General features: G+C 37.2%; 1 protein-coding gene across 9 annotated transcripts in view; it reads right to left on the bottom strand.

Moving 5' to 3' along the window:
- The window catches only part of LOC137639954 (golgin subfamily A member 4-like), a 190250-nt gene that overhangs the window by 153301 nt on the left and 17487 nt on the right, over positions 1–19462 (bottom strand). For all 9 annotated transcript variants that reach the window (XM_068372265.1, XM_068372272.1, XM_068372266.1 and 6 more), the window contains exons 4-10: positions 18567–18661; positions 18035–18271; positions 13617–13943; positions 10189–10322; positions 7106–9704; positions 6566–6670; positions 3749–3992 (exon numbers count right to left, since the gene is read on the bottom strand). In XM_068372265.1, coding sequence (XP_068228366.1) covers positions 3749–3992; positions 6566–6670; positions 7106–9704; positions 10189–10322; positions 13617–13943; positions 18035–18271; positions 18567–18661 — 3741 coding nt within the window. The remainder of the gene's footprint in view (positions 1–3748; positions 3993–6565; positions 6671–7105; positions 9705–10188; positions 10323–13616; positions 13944–18034; positions 18272–18566; positions 18662–19462) is intronic.

Genomic DNA, 19462 nt, shown 5'->3' with positions numbered 1-19462 from the left:
TCCCTGGAAGCATGTTATGCTTAAATAAAAGTCCATAAGAGGTTATGCAGCTAAAGGCTCCCTCCAAATGACAGAGTCCTCAAGGGAATATCAGAAGGAGGGAGAAAAGAACTTTCTCATCTACAGGGACCATATCCTAGAAAAGCAAAGTTCTCTCAGTGAGGGTTCACTGGTGCAAAAGCAGCAGACTAGAAGGCAACGTTATGAAACTGCTTGACAGTCTAGTGAGTTGGCAACAACCAAAGATGTGTGACTGAGAAGCATGCGGTAAGGTATGCAGAGCATGTTGTATGCAGAGTATGCTGTATGCAGAGCATGCTGTATGAAGAGCATATTGTATGCAGAGCATGCTGAATGCAGAGCATGCTGAATGCAGAGCATGTTGTATGCAGAGCATGCTGAATGCAGAGCATGCTGTATGCAGAGCATGTTGTATGCAGAGCATGCTGTATGCAGAGCATGCTGTATGCAGAGCATGTAGTAAGCAGAGCCTGCTGTAAGCAGAGCCTGCTGTAAGGAAAGCAGAGCGTGTGCATGGCGTTTAACATTTCTCAGAAATTCCATGACCAGTGCTAGAGTGCTTTATGCATGCTTGCATGGGGTTTTAATATCAACATAATATTTACCTTACATTCATAACTCATGATTCAGATTTTTGCCATATTTTGCGATCTTGTTAAAAATATATTGCAAGGAATACAAATATATTTTTATAAGTAATACAAATAACCTCCATTATCATATGGTTTGAAAATGGAGGTAAGGTATGCCTGGAACAACAATAGTTGTGGTTTCCTCTTCAAGACTCTGTTGAGGGAACACCTGAGGCTCAGTCTGCAAAGGCTGAATAAAAGACAAGCAGAAGGAAGGCGCATGGGTGGAGGAGGCTGACTCCTAGCATGAGTGGTTGAACCCAAGGGTTGCGCTTGCTGAGCGGTTGGCGGAAGCGGAGTAGCAAGTTCCAGTTCCTGTGGTGTGAGCGGAGCGCGATGAGGAAGAGGCTGCGCAGAACAAGGTAAATGTCTCGCAAGCTGAGGCTCCTGAGGCGCAAGGCTAAGGTGTTGTGGAGCTTGCCTTGTGGAGGGTTGAGCTCGCTGCAGCGAGAGCTGAGGAGACTGACTCATGGACGGGAGAGGTTGTTGTACCTCAACCGATTGTTGCATCACTGGTGGAGCAGCAAGTGGAGGCGGAGGAAGAGAGGTATAATCCTCCTGATCCCAATGTAAAGGTTGCCTTAAGGAAGGCGGAGGCTGAACACCACTGGGAACAGCAAACTCAGCACGTGGCTCAACATCGTACGCCTGGCAGGTGGTACTGCGATCAGGCGGAGCGAGCATAGGCGGAGGGAGTGTAGGCGGAGGCGGAGGCGCAACACTCTCAGCCCGACACTCACGCAACAAGTCCGAAAGCTGTGCTTGCATGGACTGTAGTAGAGTCCACAACATCGTACGCCTGGCAGGTGGTACTGCGATCAGGCGGAGCGAGCGTAGGCGGAGGGAGTGTAGGCGGAGGCGGAGGAGCAACACTCTCAGCCCGACACTCACGCATCAAGTCCGAAAGCTGTGCTTGCATGGACTGTAGTAGAGTCCACTTGGGGTCGGCAGAAACTACAGTAGGCTGAGGTAAAGCCTTAACAGTCGAGCTCTGTTGTGGCAGAACCTTACTCCTCTTAGGCGGAGTGCATAACAACAAATGACTGAGGAGAGTCAGAGCTAACCCAAGGACTGCATCCGGGTTGTTGAACTCTAACTTCGTACGTCTGGCATAGGTCTGGACTTAACGTTTAAGAGGTCTTGAGACCTGAGACCAGCGTTTTCTCCCCTAAATTTCTTCTGCAGACGAGCAAAATAAGGGCTCAATCGTCTGCGGGTGGGAGTGACGGTCTCGGTAAGACACGCCCACAACCACCGAGGATACTTCTGTGCGCCGATCAAGGCCTGCTGAACCCTTCTGCCCTTCGACATTGCTTCTCCCCTGGGCTTGGGAGCTTGCAAGAGGTCCCGGACTGGGAGGACGACTGGCGCGCACAGAAGTACCCTCACGCACAACACTGAACTTTGCGCTAATCACTTATCACTTTGATTTTCTGTTTGCACTTATTTCACTGAACTCGAAACTTTAAGTGGTTTGTACCTGAAACACGCAATTCTATCCTTTCTCAAAAGTTAGTAATTGCGAAAACAGAATTACAATGTAACAGAAAAATCTAATGAAAGATAAATAATTCAGTGGCTGGAAAGAGACTAAACACTAGATCACTCTAGAAACGTTTACCTTCTTCCCCTAGAGAGACTAGGGAGAAGAGCAAAAACGATAAACACGTTACTCGTACGCCTGGCAGGCTTGAATGAAACGTTTATCCTCTTTCTCCCTCCGTCTCTATCTCTCTCTCTCTCTCTCTCTCTCTCTCTCTCTCTCTTGACTTAGAACCTGAGAGAAGAGCCCAATCATATATATCGTAAAAACATATTATTGTTAAAGGAAAAAAACTGAAATATTTCCCAAAATGAAAAGTTCCTTTATTAGGATCAAAACCATTAAGTTAAGAAAGAATGAACAAAACGCTAGACACGGTTACTCTTACTGCAACGTGAAACCGTGAACATTCTATCTCTATCGTAACGATAGAGTGCAAGTTGAACGTTCTGAACGTCAACAACTGCAGAGACAAAACAAAACGTTAGTTCAACTTTGAAAACAGTACGAGACTATCAAAGAAATTCTTTCAAACTCTGTGGCGGAAATAGCATAATATGTTAACCGGTAAAACCGAAATGACGGGCTCAATGTTAATTAACTTCGGTACCAAGAAAAGACCGCCTACTATTAGGAAGGTCGAATATAAACAAATAAAAAATAATTTTAATAAGTTTATAATAAAAGGAAGTTAATCGAAGAGGCCTATAAGAGGCGGAGAGATATAAAATAAATCTATAACTTTTGTTAAGCAAAATTAAGAAAGAGAGTCTATACTCTCTTAGACACCAACATTTCCGTCTAAGGGAAGGGTCGGCCATTGAAAGGTGAACGAGAGTTCATACTCTCTTCGTCACCATAATTAATCAAATTAATTCCAAAAGCTAACTAAGCTAATATAGAAGTTTCCAGTAAAGCGACAGCCGAAATCAAAGAGAAATACTTCACCAAAGTCGTGAAAATACTCCAAGAACATAAGCGTATCCCAGAACGTCTTGCCGGAAGCACGACAGAGGAATAATTGAGGAGGTGTCAACAAGAAGTACTTGAGTACCTGGCCACAGGTGGCGCTGGTAAATACACCCCCTTCTAGTATTGTGATAGCTGGCGTATCCCTCCATAGAATTCTGTCGGGCAACGGAGTTGACAGCTACATGATTATCGGGTAAGTTTAATATTGAAAAATATATTTCTCAAGCTTATAAATTCAACATTCATAAGTTCTATACTATATTTGTTTCTCCGGACTGGGGTTCATGAGGATTGGGAAACTTCTATTACTTAACCTTTGACTATTTTAGGGCCATTATCCTGGTATTACTTAACCTTTGACTATTTTAGGGCCATTACCTTGGTAAAAAAAGATCTCTTATGATAAAGAATATACCGTAATCACATAATTCCACAGGTTATACAGTTTCCGGGCATGGAACACCACAAGCCAAACAATAATAATTTCTTCAGTCACCGCACATAATAATCTAGCTTCCGTGTAAAATATAACCAAAACTGAATAGCAGCAAGGAAAAAGATAAAATACAATCAAACTTACCATTAGAAGCATCTACAAGGGTGGTCCTAATATTAATAAGCTGCTCGACATTCTCTGTAAACATTTTTACATCTTGTTCCAAGGAGACTCCAAGCTTTGATTCACTGAGCTGCCCTATGTTGTTTGAACTTTGCGTGGAGTCGCTTACAACCTCCACAGATGGGTTGTGAATGGCTGTTAGTATAACATCCTCTAACTTGTTGAGAGTCTTAGTTAATGCTTGCATGTACTGACCACTGACATTCTGAGGATATTGATAACTGTTAATAAAACATGAATAAAACATGACAAAATGGTCAAGTAAAAAATTCAAATTTTAGGAGGAAATTCACCTTATACATATTCAATGTTTTGATTTTAATAGTTATTGAAAATATTTTTCAACTTTATAGCAAATAAAGCACGATTTTTCATCATCATAAATTTTTTTAAAATATATCTTATTGATATTACCACTATCATATATAATATTTCAATGATGTCACATTTCGACACGTAAGGATCATTGTCTTAAAAATAAAAAACAATTACTTCACAAATACTTTCATTGTCAATACACCCATCAAATTGACAGTGCCCCATCAAGCAGGAAAATGCCCTAGAGACTGACCATATATTATATGATCAGAGCCCAAACCTCCTCTCCACCCAAGCTAGGACCAGGGAGGGGCAGGCAGTGGCTGCTGATGACTAAACAGATAAACATATAGGCTCCCCCAAACGCCCCAACCTTAGCTGACACGGATGGTAAGGTTGCAAACACTAATAGCACTAACGAGACTGAGCGGGACTCAAACCCCAGTCTGGAAATCTGGCAAACGCCAGACAGAGACATTACCAATCAGGCCACGACAACCCTTGAATAAAAAACAGGTCAACATAATTGATAAGCATATCATTTCTCATGTGTTGAAATACAGAGGGAAAAACAAACCCTGGCTCAATGATGATTGTAGATACACTTATTTGAAGAAACAGATTTGACTTGCAATAACTATACTCAGCTATGAGTTATTGCTCAGAGAGTTTATGCTTCAACTGAAAAGGGATATAAATTGACCATAAAAGAAACCTTTTCTGGTATAACTCAGAAACATAAATAATAGACTACCCTTCAATCTGCACTTTTTGATATAGACTTGACAGTTCCTCTTTTAATTACACCAGATGGCTCTGTCACTCAAAGTCCAAAGGAAAAGGCAACCCTTTTGGGTGATGTAGTTGACAGCTTGTTGCAGATGATGCACATGCAATTCCATATCCTAGATGTAAAACTTGGGTTGCTGAACCCCTTAATAATGTAGATATCTGGCTAAAATTAGTGCATGGTGGAAATTATAGGGCATGAAGCTTACCGTAACAAAACTCACAAGTATGATTGGAAGCAGGTAGAGAACAGTGGCTTCTAAACATCAATATCTTTGCATTGATAATGTTTCTTTAACTATACATAACTCATTTAAAATTCTGAGTGATTCTTGATTGCAATTTAAAAAGTGGATTAGTTTATGAGACACTTTAATGATGTGACAATAAATAAGGTACCCTTGAAAATGTTTCGCATAGTTAGCATATTACAGATGGTGCAATGAAGAGAGCAGAGATTTTCTAACACACAGAAATGGATGGAATAACAAGAGGACAAGTATAAGTTAATTATCATCACCATAAACATTTTTAAATCATCTCTTCCATAATTAGGCTTCATATACAAATAAATAATGAGAAATATTTCTTTTCCCATTTTAACATCATTACAAGTAAAGTATGAAGATATAACACTACCCTTGGTAAAAAAATTAATTCATGGTGTGAGTATTGTAAACTACAATAGCAGCAACCTTCTTTAGAAAAACATTATTGGATAAAAGTCATTCTGAGTATGGAAGTGGTATAAGGATGTGAGTATACGTCAAGATTAATTTTCCCTAACATCCCTTCTGACTAACCTGGACAAACACTAAATAAAGTGTTTACATCCGCACCTTTGTCCGAATCTATTGGCAAAAAAGTAGACTCGCCAGACATAACGAGTAAACAGGGAGGACTGCAGATCAGTATTTAACGAATCCAAAACTAAATTCATTTCAGCAGAGAGATTGTCGACTATATTAGAAAGATATGAATTATTCTGGTAGCCTATTGGATATGTCCTGCCTGACTTCTGGACAAGAGTTCGAGACCAGCTCAAGCCCAAAAGTTGACAGCGTCGGGAGTATGTCTGTACACTCCAGCTGCTGAAAACAAAGTGACTACTCAGTGAGCTGGTAGGGGGGTGGAGGGTAGGGCTTCCCTACCACCTATCAGTTAACAGCTCAATTCCAGATACGCTACAAGCATAATCCTATTAAAGAACAAGGGTTTGTGTCCGTGTATGAACAAATAAAATCTTTAACAAATTAAATTAATATTTTTAATTACCTGACCATCAAAGCTTAAACTTTCAAGCATGTATCACATAAGCAGCTTAGTACTTAGAGATATGGTTAAACTTCTTGATATCAGTAACAGCAAACAATTGCCATTTCACATGATCTATTAACTAATAGCATTAAAGTAATTACACAGTACTGTACACATATTGCCGCTGTTCATATAAAAAAAAAAATGAAATCACAATGTTACATAATCATAACAGCTTTTTTTGTCTTATAGCTTATACATGAGCCCCATTTACGAACCATGAAAATTAATGATAATACTAGAAGTTAATTGTATTAGATCCAAAGTAGGCAAAGAAAATAATTTTTAAGTCTTATAATTTTCAAAGGATTCAGTTTTGTACCCTTTCATCTTACACAAAAATTTCTAGCTTACCTTAAGAATGGCTTGTCTCAGATTCTTCATGGCAAATTCAATCAGTTTATCAGTACTAAGAGACTCGCCAAGAGACTTGGACTGATCTTGCATTATATAACTGACCTAGAAGAAAAAATATAAGAGGTAAACACATCTTTAGGGCTGAAGTATAAAACACTATAAATTCACAGATTTAGTCAATGTGTTTCCAAATTGTTTACATTAACCCTTTTACCCCCAAAGGACGTACTGGTACGTTTCTCAAAAGCCATCCCTCTATCCCCATGGACGTACCGGTACGTCCTTGCAAAAAAATGCTATAAAATTTTTTTTTTTTCATATTTTTGATCATTTTTTGAGAAAATTCAGGCATTTTCCAAGAGAATGAGACCAACCTGACCTCTCTATGACAAAAATTAAGGCTGTTAGAGCAATTTAAAAAAAATATACTGCAAAATGTGCTGGGAAAAAAAATAACCCCCTGGGGGTAGAGGGTTGGAAATTTCCAAATAGCCTGGGGGTAAAAGGGTTAAAATGAAAAATACAAAAGAAACTTACTTGCAACTTTAATTGAGGAGAGTTCAAGTGCTGCTTTTCCAAGTCAAAAAGTATTGCTTGCCTCTCAACAATCCTCTGTAGTGTCCCAATCTCAAACTTGTACTTCTGGATTTCCTTCTGTAATGTTGCTGGAGATTTATCTTCAGCTTGCAAAACATTTTCTCTGGACGGCATGACATCATCAGCTTGTCTTTCATCTTTGGTCGATAGCTGCGGTTGTTTCGATGCAAGCTGAGAGACTTGTTCCCTCAAAGATATATTCTCTAGTTCAATTAAGTACTTTTCCTTATTAACTCTATCCAACCTTTCTAACTCATTTAATACCTTAGACAAAGCCTTCTCCAGTGCATCTTTAAAGCTCTCAAATTCAGCAGTGTCATCAAGATTTCTAAAGACTGAGCTACTTAATGATTCTCTCATCTGAGACTCTAAAAATGGCGATTCAACTGACTCTAGGGTATACGACACATTATCATCATTCTGTTCTAGCCGAAGCAAACTTTGATCCTGAATATTCTTGGATAATCTTAGTTCAGTGAGCTGCCTTTGGCACTCAAGTTTTTCTAACATAACAGCTCGGTATTCCTCTTGCTCTGATTTCAGCCTCTGATTATCTTCTTCCAAAGATACTAACCGTCTCTTTAGGGTGGCATTTTGATTTTCGTAAGATTTGACGATCAAACTTTGATCTTTGAGTTTCATTCTCAGTTTCTCAGCTTCATTAAGGAGATCCTTATTATCTTTTTCAGGATCACTTACCTGTTGATCCAGATCTTGGTTTTCTATGCTGTGCGCCACTGGAACACATACATCAGCCTCTTCAAGAAGTACATCCCTTTCAGAATTTCCAGCACTTGAGAGGGACTCGCCAGATAACTGTAAGTCTGTTTGAGTAGCTAGATCTCCAAAGCCCCTTGAAAGACTAGATCCTATGTCACTGAGTCTTCTATGAGTTGTAAGTTGAATTTCCCTATCAAGGGCAAGCATTGTGCTAGCTAATTCAGCATTCATCATTTTGTATCTCTCCATCAGCTCATCGCGTTCTGTTTCAACCTCCACTTTGTCTCTCTCAATCTTTTCACATTTTTCCTTCAGTTGCTTCAGCTCTTCTTCTGTTTCTGTAAGGTTATTTTTACACTCGTCTAAAGCAGCTGTGTTTCTATCAAGAGAGTTTTTCCGAGAACTGTTTCCAAGACTAGCTTTATCAGATTTCAGATGTAGCTTGTGGGCCTCAGCAAGTTTTTCATCCAGACTTAAGAGTTTCTCATTGAGAGAAATACATTTTTTCTCATATTCCTCTTTGACCTCTTTAGCTTCCCTACACTGGGCCTCTAAAGCAACAATACAATGTCTCAATTCATCAGATTTCTGATTCTCAGTTTCCAACTCCTTAATACGGGTGCTTAACTGATCGAGATCTTTTACCAATTTCTCATTTTCCAATTTCATATGTTTCCATTTGTTTTCAAAGTCTAACCTTTGTTTATTTTCATCCTGTAATTTAATAGTTACTAGATTTTTATCATCCTTTTCCTTTTTCAACTCTTCCTCTAATTTTCTTGTTTCACATTTAGCTGTCTCGATTTGAGCATCCAACTCTACCTCCCTATTAACATGATTTTTAACTTTTCCTTTTAGATCTTCAATATGCGAGCAAAGCTGAACATTTTCTGTTCTTATCTTATTCTGTTCTTGATTCAAATGTTCACATTCCCCTTCTAAGCTGGCTATAAGTTTTGTTTCTTCTTGTAGTTTTACATTCAAGCTATGATTTTCCTCTTTTCTCTTCTTATCTTCATCTTCTAATTCTCTCTTTTCAAGAGTTAACTTCTCTACTTGTGAATTCAGCTCCGAACACTTCAGAATTAGTGAGTTATTTTCTTCTTTTAAAATGGTGAATTCTTTTTCTATCTGCATGCTCATTTTCACCTCTTCTTCTAGTTTGGAAACCTCTACTATTAACAACTCACTCTTTCTAATTTCTTCTATCAACCTTTCCTTTTCTGAGAGCCATTCTTTTTCTTTAATCAGAATTGACTGGTACTCTGTCTGCAGCTTACTGAAATTCTGTTCACATTCGCTGAGCTTATTATTGGTCTCATTACACTCGGCTTCCTTGTTCAATAATTTTTCATTCTGTTCAATTTTCCAAGCTTTAACTTCCTCCAAGTGTCTATGCAACTCATGGCACTCGGCTTCCTTTTTCAAAAGTATTTCGTTCTGTTCATTTTTTGAAGCTTTCATTTCCTCCAACTGCCTATGCATTTCACTACACTCAGCTTCCTTGATTTTCAGTTTTTCATTCTGCTCGTTTTTGGAAGCTTTCGCTTCCTCCAACTGTCTATGCAACTCATTACACTCGGCTTCCTTGTGCATCAATTTTTCATTCTGTTCATTTTTTGAAGTTTTTACTTCCTCCAACTGCCCCTCTAATGCCTTATTCTCTGCTTCTAAGCATTGTACTTTCTTCTGTTCTGCCTCAAACTGAGATTTCAAATTCATATTAATGGAGGATAACGATGCTATGTTTTCTTGATGAGTTTGTTGTAAAGCATCAATTTCTTGAGACACTTTAGAAATCTCTTCTGCATGAATATCACTGTAAAAGAAAAGTTAATATTAACTAACGAAGAAGATCAGAAAAAGCTAACACAGACAAAAGATATGGCCGTGAAACAATGAATGTAAAGATAATTATAGCTATGAGCATAAGGATACATCAGTAGATAGCACGTTTTCCAAACTACAAATCTTATGCTCCTAATATTGTACAACTAACACAATTTTTAGTTTAAAAAACATTATTCTTACATTTTTGGAAGAATAAAGAAAGTATTTTGAAATCTTCGGAAGGAAGAAGGAAACATTTTGAAATATAAGAAGAAAGAAAGTATTTTGAAATCTGAAGATTGAAAATATTTTGAAATTTTCCGAGGCCCTATACAATACAATATTGATAAACCATTTAAAAGATTTTTATGTAAAACCACAATTTCAACAATAAATTTTCTTATTCATAATCACCTGATACTTTTTCTGTAAGCAATTATTTTCTAAACAAAAGGAAATAAAATTAATAGTACCTCATCTGTTTCTTTATAAGTGTGAGTTGTATACCAAATTGCTCCTCCGCATGAGCACGAGTTGTTTCAATCTTCTTTTCTTTCTCTTCAACTTCTTCTGCCAATTTTTGTAGTTTTTGCATAAGGTTCTGAATCTGGAAGGAGAAATGCTTTAAATGAGTCTTGTTATTAGAGAAGTTAGTTTTCAAATATTCTTGAGATTATCCCTTATAAATTCATATGTACACAGGACATGCCATAAGGGTGCTTGCAATGACAATCTAATATACTGATCAACGTTTGTTTAATACAAAATCTGTCCCTCACAACATTGCCTTACTAATGTTATTACAGTATTAGATCGTATTAAAAAATTTATAAGAGAAATATTCCAAAGCATTACTTATTGCATTTAATCAATAAAGTGAAAACTACAAACTTTAGCAAAGACAAAATTTAAATACAATGACTGCAGATAAGACCATATACTATTAAGTTTTAAAGATAAAAATTTTATTGGGTGAAATAAATATTTCTGCCACAAGATTCAACTGTGAATTCTATGACACAAGAAGATTCAGAATCATCCGAATGCACAATAAAATGCAGGCCTTTTAGGTTTGTATACTCAGTGCACAGTGATGAAGATTGTTCATTCAGAATTTTTATGTAATCCAGTGCCCCCTTCATCTCCAACTTTCAATGGTACTGAGGGTCATTTGCCATATCCCTCCAGCTAAAAGACTGCATTGCTTTTTGTCTTTTACTTAAAACTATAGTATTTATTACAATCTCTTGCTGGATATCAGACCAACTTCATTAACTTCACTTTGGTCTAACAGTTGTCTTTGATTTCAAAACAAATCCTCAGGCCAAACATTGAGTCTATAAGTGCGATCTAGTAGTTTGGGCAAATCTATAATAAAACTATCACAATTTTTAATAACTTGAATTTTTCCAAACTATACAAACCTATACCCTTTCATAGAGGGGCTTCAGTGAACCTATAACTACTGTTTAGGCTTTTAATGAAGAAAAACAGTAACCGATGGGTGGATCAACCTCCGCTTCGCATTTAACCTAGGACTTGCAGAGTTGTTGAGGTAGGCAGTGGCACTTAAAGGACTTGGGTTCGTATAGTAGGAAAAATACAACTTACTTTTAAAATTTGTAATTTGTTTCTACACAAACACAAAACCCCCTCTTTAATAGGAGTCATCTTCAGGAAGATGGAAGTCCCAGTAACTAAATTGACTGATTAATTAAAATGAAAAATTTTAATGTACTGTACTTGGGTTCTGTAGAGGACTGAAAGTCATGACTCCTGTCAATCTCTTAACTGCAGGAGTTACGTAATGTCCCTACCATAGAACTGGTAGGTGGTCATGGAAGAATCTATATCCAAAAGGATATAATTTCCAAATACTTAGGAGAGATGGATTTGCATACATTTCATCCATCTTTCCCCTCATTTGGGAGAGACTTCAATAAAAAGCAGTAAAGAAAAGTTACTCGATTGAGCGACATACTTGCATGTAGCAAATGACAGCACAAATCCTGCACCCCATGAGAGGGTAAGAAAAAAAAAGAGGAAAACCTGCCAGATATTCTTACCGTCCATTCTAGATTTAGATCATTAACACTATCTTAGATGAGGTTATTCTTATTCATTGAGGGAGAGAGGCTCTCTACACAACTTATTGAGCACTTACCACAGGATCGAGGGTAAACATATCCAGGGACTCATGGGTATACTCCTGAAGATAGTGATCAGACAAGGTTGTCTGGAGTTTCCTGACTCTACCTTAAAAACTTGCACTACTGACAGATTCTAAATGAAGGCTAGGGTCGAACCGATACTCCTGACTTCGTTAGCTCGCACCGTGATGATCTCAAAGACATAATGAAACCGTTTTTTTAGATATACTCTTCTTCACTCTAACAGTGTTGAGTAGCAAGTCATCCCGATTGCTAGTCGCGTCTTGGAGAGAAGAGATGGAGAAGGACTCAAACCTAGAGTCATGGATGGCTGGATTCTGGTTCTGGGTCTTGGCCACAAATTCCAGTACAAAATTAAAGGAGACCATCACCCATTCTTCCGAATTAATCATGACATACGAGATGCCATGTAATTCGCCTACTCTCTTCGCCGAGGCCAAGGCAAGGAAATAAACAGTCTTGAGGTTAAAATCCTCATCTGATGCTCTCCTCAAAGGCTCGTACGGAGACTGCAAGATAGAGCTGAGGCCTCTCGTGACGTTCCATACCGAGCGCCCGAGTTCACCAGGAGGACAAGATTGCTTAAAGCTCCTCATAAGCAAAGACAATTCCAACAAGGAGGAAAGGTCTAAGCCATTCAGTCTGAAACCTGGCTCAAGGCCAAGGGATAGCTTTTCACTTATAATTATACATTATAATAGACTTCTTATGTCAAAGGGAACAAACCAATATTTTCTTTACATTCCTGTGTATAACGTAAGGTCTGTTACCGATGAGTAGCTTTTATCTTTTGATGGCTATCTACCGAGAAATTATTACGCAATGAATATAAAAGTTTGTTTTACGTGTAGAATCGCAGTGCTTTACTATTATTTAGAGTAAAGTAATATAGCAAAAATAAATCTGAACAATGATTCTATAATCACTTCATAATAAATAGAAAGAATTTTTTGGTTGTTTAGAGTGAAATACGATAAAAAATAAAGCAAACTTTTGAAAAATTTATTCTGTAATCAGCAGCAAACAAATAAACAAATGACACAACAACTTTCAACTTGACTTTTCAAGTCATTATCCCATTTGAATTGGAAAAGGACAGTATGTGATCTGAATTGTAGTGGTTTTTAACGTGCTTTATGTATAGTTTGTCATTAGAGAAATAGTAAATCAATTGCATTATGCAGAAAGCAACCATCCAGCACGAGGATCCTTCTGAACAGTGTTTACAATTGACCCAATTTGACCGTGGCCATGGTAACTGACATCATGACTTTGTTCCTTATTACAGCTTGGTTGGTTATACACCTATTAAAGGACGATAGTTTGTATTTGTGTAGGAATAAATACAGACCTGGAAGGGTATATTTATATTTGTGACCTCAATAAGGGGATTAGCTTATTGCTAAATAGCTATGAAACATTATTGAAAAATACATTCCTGATAAATTAATTCTAGAATGAAATTTTCACTTTCATTTGTGAATGAATACTTTGGGTGAGCATTATGAGAGTCTATAAAGGTGACTAATAGGTCTGGTTATACAGCAAAGTACTTACTTAGATAATGTTATACTGTATAAACTTGATTTCTTATAGTGATATTGTTTAATATTTTACAGTATTGAAAGAGAAATATCAATCAACCCAAGTGTAAGAGACAAAACATATAAATACAATAAAATCATTTTATGAACATTTATAAACAATGGATTTTTGAAAACAGTTCTTACCTCATCTCGCATTTTTGTATTTTCAGTGGATAGAGAACTTTTTTCTTGCTCCAAACTTGTAATGCGGTTATCAGCAACTTCCTTCTCTCCCTCCCACGTAGCCAACTGTGTCTTTTGGTCTTCCTTAAGCTGCACAATTTCACTTTCTAACTTGACCTTTTCTTCTTGATAGATTTTGGCATCATTAGTTAATTTCTTGAATTTCAGAAGAATCTGCTTGTACTTATAATCTAGCTGGCCATACACTTCAATCCTCGTTTCAAGTTCTCCGGAAAGCTGCTTTATAGTAGTCTCTTGTTGGGATTTTTCTTGCTGAAGTGCTATAAGCTGAAAATCAAAATTTAAAAATAAATTTGTATATTTCCTAAGTAGAAAAACCTCCATTCTTCAATAGGAGTGTGACTTCAGCGAAGCTGGAATGGCTGTTTACACTTTTAATGAGGTAAACATTGTTGTTGGACAGTGAAGGGTAGGCTACAGGCACTCAACAGGGAAAGCATCACTCATTTTGACCTTAACCTAGAACCTAGGACTTGCAGGGTGGTTGAAGCAAGCATTGCAACTTAAAGGACTCAGGTTTGCATAGTTAGGAAAAATACAAATTACTTTTAAAATTTGTGATTTGTTTCTACACGAATACAAGCCATCATCATTTATTAGGACACTCGACTAGCTGGTTAACTTACCTAGAAAATGCTTCTCTCTATTAAGGAAAATGAGGAGAACCGTAACCCATTGCAGAGAAGCTCCAAATGGATAAATATCTTTTCTATAATGCCAATCACAGAAGATGGGTAGTTCTCCTGGTACCTTGAAGAGGAGCATCAGCAAATCTGGATACCAGGGGACTGCCAGAGTTATCTTGAGGACTTATGCCATAAATAAAAGACTTACATTTCACATCTAAAACTGTCAAGTACAAGTGTGGAAGACATGCATAATACGAAATTTACAAATATACATCATCCAACCCCACTCTTTAGCCAGTGAAAGCATTCTCTAAAAGATATGTAACTGTCTTTGGCTCTTCCCACTCCCCCACCCAACAACGACATCACCCTTTTATTAATACACTTCATCGAGAGCTGTTGTTTTTGTCAAATTCCATAAAAAATTATATCTCAAACCACCCAAAATTATATCCATACTATTAAAAATTACCTGCCAATGTATCTTTCCAAATAAAACTGCCCTTTATTTTGTTATAAATATCCAATTTCCACCATCAAAGCCTGACATCTAACAGATCTTAGGGAATTTCCTAATATCCCTAACACTGACCTTATTTGTAACCCTGATAGCAGCAGACACAATGATAATTTTTTTTTACTTCTCTCCCTAGTTTTCCAACTACAGGTATCACCTTTATGAATTTAAATCTAAATACAAGAGTTGTCTAAATTCATTAAACACTAGCATAATTGTTTACCGTAATATGGTTTAGAACTAAAAGTGGGTGGAATCTTCGTTAGGTGGGGGATTTTCCAATAATGGAATTTTCATGGGTGAAGGTTTTGTGAGTGAAATTTCTGTGGGTGGAATTTTCAGATCACCACAAAGACTTCTTAAAAAAATTCCTAAAATCACTAGTTTTTCAAAGGAAAAGTACATGGAAGCATTGTACTTTTCTCTTATGTAGAGTAAAATAGTTTGTTCTATAATCAACAGTAAAAAATTAAAATATAAAAACATTCTCGAGGGATGGAAACCTTTCCGATGCATGACCTTTTGATCACATATGAGGATCACATCCTCATGCGTGACCTTTTGATCACATATGAGGATAAATCCTCAAGTGGATATGTTCTTGGCATGCATACGGGGTGAGATTGAGCAGTCTAAAAAAACTCAAGCTGATCGGTCTTTTTGGACTTGAATAATTTCTTTTCTTCACCAGAATAGCAGTGTTCGCATGAACGGTCGAGGGAACTGAACTTGGTAACAGACTGGGAATTAGGCATGCTGACATATCCTCCAGCTATGGGAAAATCTTTCGGCAAGTATTCTCCACAGAGTACAAAGCCAAGTACTGGTACCAGAGTAGTGAGAGCTAATGCTTCATCCGAGAATGGAATAATTTTCAGTAAACAGCACTTTTTTTTTCCCAAAAGAGAGACAGATTGGTAGAACATCCAGGATGATAGACGATGGGCGGAACCTTCATCACCGCCAACCGTAAGCGTGCTTGATACCTGCCGAAGTAAGAAGTGCCGATAGTTTTTCCCAGGTGAATAGTTTCTGGCATAAACCTGTCCCAGGACAAGGTAGCCTACAGGTAGTGGTAGCAGCATAAGTCAATTCTACTTCCAAGCGAGTGATAGCTCTTGGCATGCCACCCCCCCAATAAAAAAAAAGAGAGAGAGAGAGAGAGAGAGAGAGCTGCCCTTCATTTCTACTGTCGTGTGCCTGCTTGTTCCCTTAAGAAACTGAGAAGTTACAGGTACCAGTTGTATTGGAAACTGGTGCTTCTACCCGGGAACCATTATGTTCCCGGTACATACCATATCACCTCACGAACAAGGCGATAACATACAAGGATCCCTTCTCCCATTGTAATATTCTTGGTACAGCGCCATCTCTCCCAATAGGAGAGAAACAGTAGGAGTAATGTGTACATGACTCCTACTGATCGGTCTTCCTGGACTTGCTCCATGATGTCCTCTACTTGCTCTTCTCATAGCAGTTATAGAAATGACTCTAACAAAGATGAGGTAAACCAAAAGGAAGAAATTGAAGTTCGTCTTCTACTGAGTCCTGGAGGCCGATGACACTCAAAGAAGGGAAGAGACCATAGGAACTCATGAAGAGACAGTACAGCCCAGTGATAGGTCTTTAATATCTTTTCAGGGTCAAAAAGACACTGAAGGAAAGAAGAAAGGTTGTGCCCCTCCCCTTCACACACAGCAGCAGCAGAACTTTCTATTTCAACAAAGCACCAAGTTGTCATTGTCGTTGTAAAGCCACATTCACTTGGGATAGAACAGCAACAGACATGCTGCCTGCTAGGAAATAAGTATGTTGGAAAACAGCAGGCAACACAGAAAACTATCTCACATTTACAGTTATCAGGAAACACTACATATCACTGACTTCTTCCATTAATATCCCTCGAACAACATGATCTGCCAGCACATTTATTCAATCTAAAAGAAACGCAGAAAATTAAAAACATAGATTACGATAGAGCAGAGCAGTACTATACTGAAGTCGAAGTGAGGGTTGCTCTACTTAGCGAGTGGGCGGGGCCCATCCTCCACCTGCCAGTAACTATGTAACTACCTCATTAAAAGTTTAAGTAGCCATGCCATCTTCACTGAAGTCACACTCCTATTAGAGGAAGATGGTTTGCATTTGTGTATGAAGAAATACCAGATAAGCTATGTAGAAAAATCTTATAACCGTTTAATAACTAATATTCAGCACATAAGGGAAAACTAAATATCAAAAGTTGAATGCTGCTTGTCAAGAGATTTATGAAAGTTTAAGAAGCTAAATTTTCACAATCAAAATATACCTGTAAGAAAAGTTGGCATTTTGATCTTATTTTCTCAAACATTACATTAGCATCCCTGGCAAATACTTAGCCAAAAACTCTTGAAAATTGTGTTGTTAATACATGTATAGGCCATGCAGTAACTGCAGTCTGTACATCTTCAATAACATCTAATTAACTAAGTCTTTCCTTACATTCCTCTCATCACTCATACAATATTAATAATTTAAAGCAAAACACATTAGTATTAATATATTTTTAAAAATTTACCCTCAATTTATTCCTTTACTTTTCATTAACATTTTCATGGTAGCTTTATGGTAAGATACTTATGCAGAAGTGATGCCACTTGCATAGAAATGATTAAAATTGAATAAGTTTAATATATAGTTTGGATTATGCAATAAATCCAGTAGAATTTCTCATAACTCTGGAATACCTCAAATGTTTATTGACTGTATAAGCTAAAATACATGATCACTTACACTTACAAATTTTGCCACTTATTAGGAAACCAGACACATGATACAATACTATTCATATTCCTATCACTAACTAATCTGTTCACACTAACTCCAAAAATCATACCATGACCACTATCCATTCCTCAATGATGCTACAATAAATATTTTTAATCATAAAAGAAGATCACAATAATGCAAGAGTAGTGCAACCCAGTTTCTCGGGTATACATCCAATTTACACTTTTAACTTGTGGGAACTGAATTAGCAACCCTATAGAGTATTCCCAAGCTTTTTTATTTTAAAAATATTCATTGTTTAATTTCACTTTCAATCACACCTTGCTTATGAAAATAAGACATAAATCATGTATACATGTAATAGTCTGTTGAGGGGGTGAAAGGAGACTTTGGCTAGCAGGCCAATTTCTTAACAATTTACTGTACATCCTTAAAAATCTTACCTTATTCTTAAGTTCTAGATGATCACGTGGATTTACTCCAGTTTTCTGATTAGTAACCATGTCAATTGCCTGCTGTAGCTGCATCCTAAGTTTTTCTGTCTCTTGTCTAAAACTAGTCTCCTGCTCCTGAGAACTGGTTATTAACTCATCACGCTGTTGCAGAGTTTCCGCTAATCTAGACTGCAATTTACCAATCAGATCATCACGCTGAGTCACAGCAGTCTGATATTCTTTAATCTGAAACCAAAAATTGTTTTTGTAATCTCAAACCACTTCCTTGGCTGGTTCTCATAATACATTATCATTAAATTCTCTTTAGATCTGATTATACAATTTGAAGAATTTATCATCATCATCTCCTCTTACACCTATTGACGGAGAGGGCCTCAATTTGAAGAATTACTTGCAATGAAATTGTATCTCAAGTTAGAGCAAACTCATGTGACTTACTAGTGAAAGAGCAAGTTTTCTAACAATTAAACATTCTAATAACTGAAAAAGACGGCAATATAATGAACTTTATCCATTCTACCTTTTTATGCATTGATTGCAGAGCTCCTTTCTCTGTAGGCCCTGAACTTGTAAAGTGTGACAGCTGCTGCATGGCCTGATTTGCTAACTGTTTTGCTAAATAGGAAGAAAGACATTTGATTATTTCACAATGCACAGACAATGAATAACTTTAACAATTACCTAAACACATTTAAAAATTATACAAATTCTTCATAGCCTCCATCTTTCTACAGTCACAAATAAACCATCTCTAAACAGACAGATCCACCATTCTAGTTATTGTCAAATTTCTCAACTTTTCAATCTCTTATTTCCACATATCTAATCTATATCAACATTTTTACATCAGATTTTCCACTTTCAAGGTAAGTTCTCTCCCCTGTCTTCTGTCCAGCTCACTTTCTGATTGAATCCCTAAGTTGGACTTTAAGATGAAATAAGATCAGACGTTGCAAATTTGGTAATCAAAATATTAGTCACAACCATAACATCCACCATGATGCAAACTTTGAAGTATTACCTTCCAAAATATAGATAATACATATCAACTCATCACAGGAATCACACGATGGATTTCACAAATTAAAAAGCCTTTATTCTACTGGTAAAGTAGGTATCTTCCTTTAAAATATGAATCCCATACTTTTTAGTTTCTTTAGTTTCTACTCATATCCATTGACCTTTAATGATGAACTTTTTTTTATTACTAATCCACTTTATAAAATATCAAATTTAAAAGTAATATGTATTTTTCCTAACTACAGAAACCCGAGTCCTTTAATAGGACATTGATTCAAGCAGATGAAACTCTGCAGTTTGAACTTATAACAAGGTGTCAACAGTAACAGGTAATAACCGGCTTCTCGGTATGAGGAGGAGGTGACTGATCACTCAAGCGAGAACGATCTCTCACAT

The sequence above is a fragment of the Palaemon carinicauda genome, chromosome 4 (assembly GCF_036898095.1).
Source record: "Palaemon carinicauda isolate YSFRI2023 chromosome 4, ASM3689809v2, whole genome shotgun sequence".
Lineage (NCBI taxonomy): Eukaryota > Metazoa > Arthropoda > Malacostraca > Decapoda > Palaemonidae > Palaemon > Palaemon carinicauda.
Note: the sequence above shows the minus strand (reverse complement) of the source record. Positions and strands in the feature narration are given on the sequence as shown.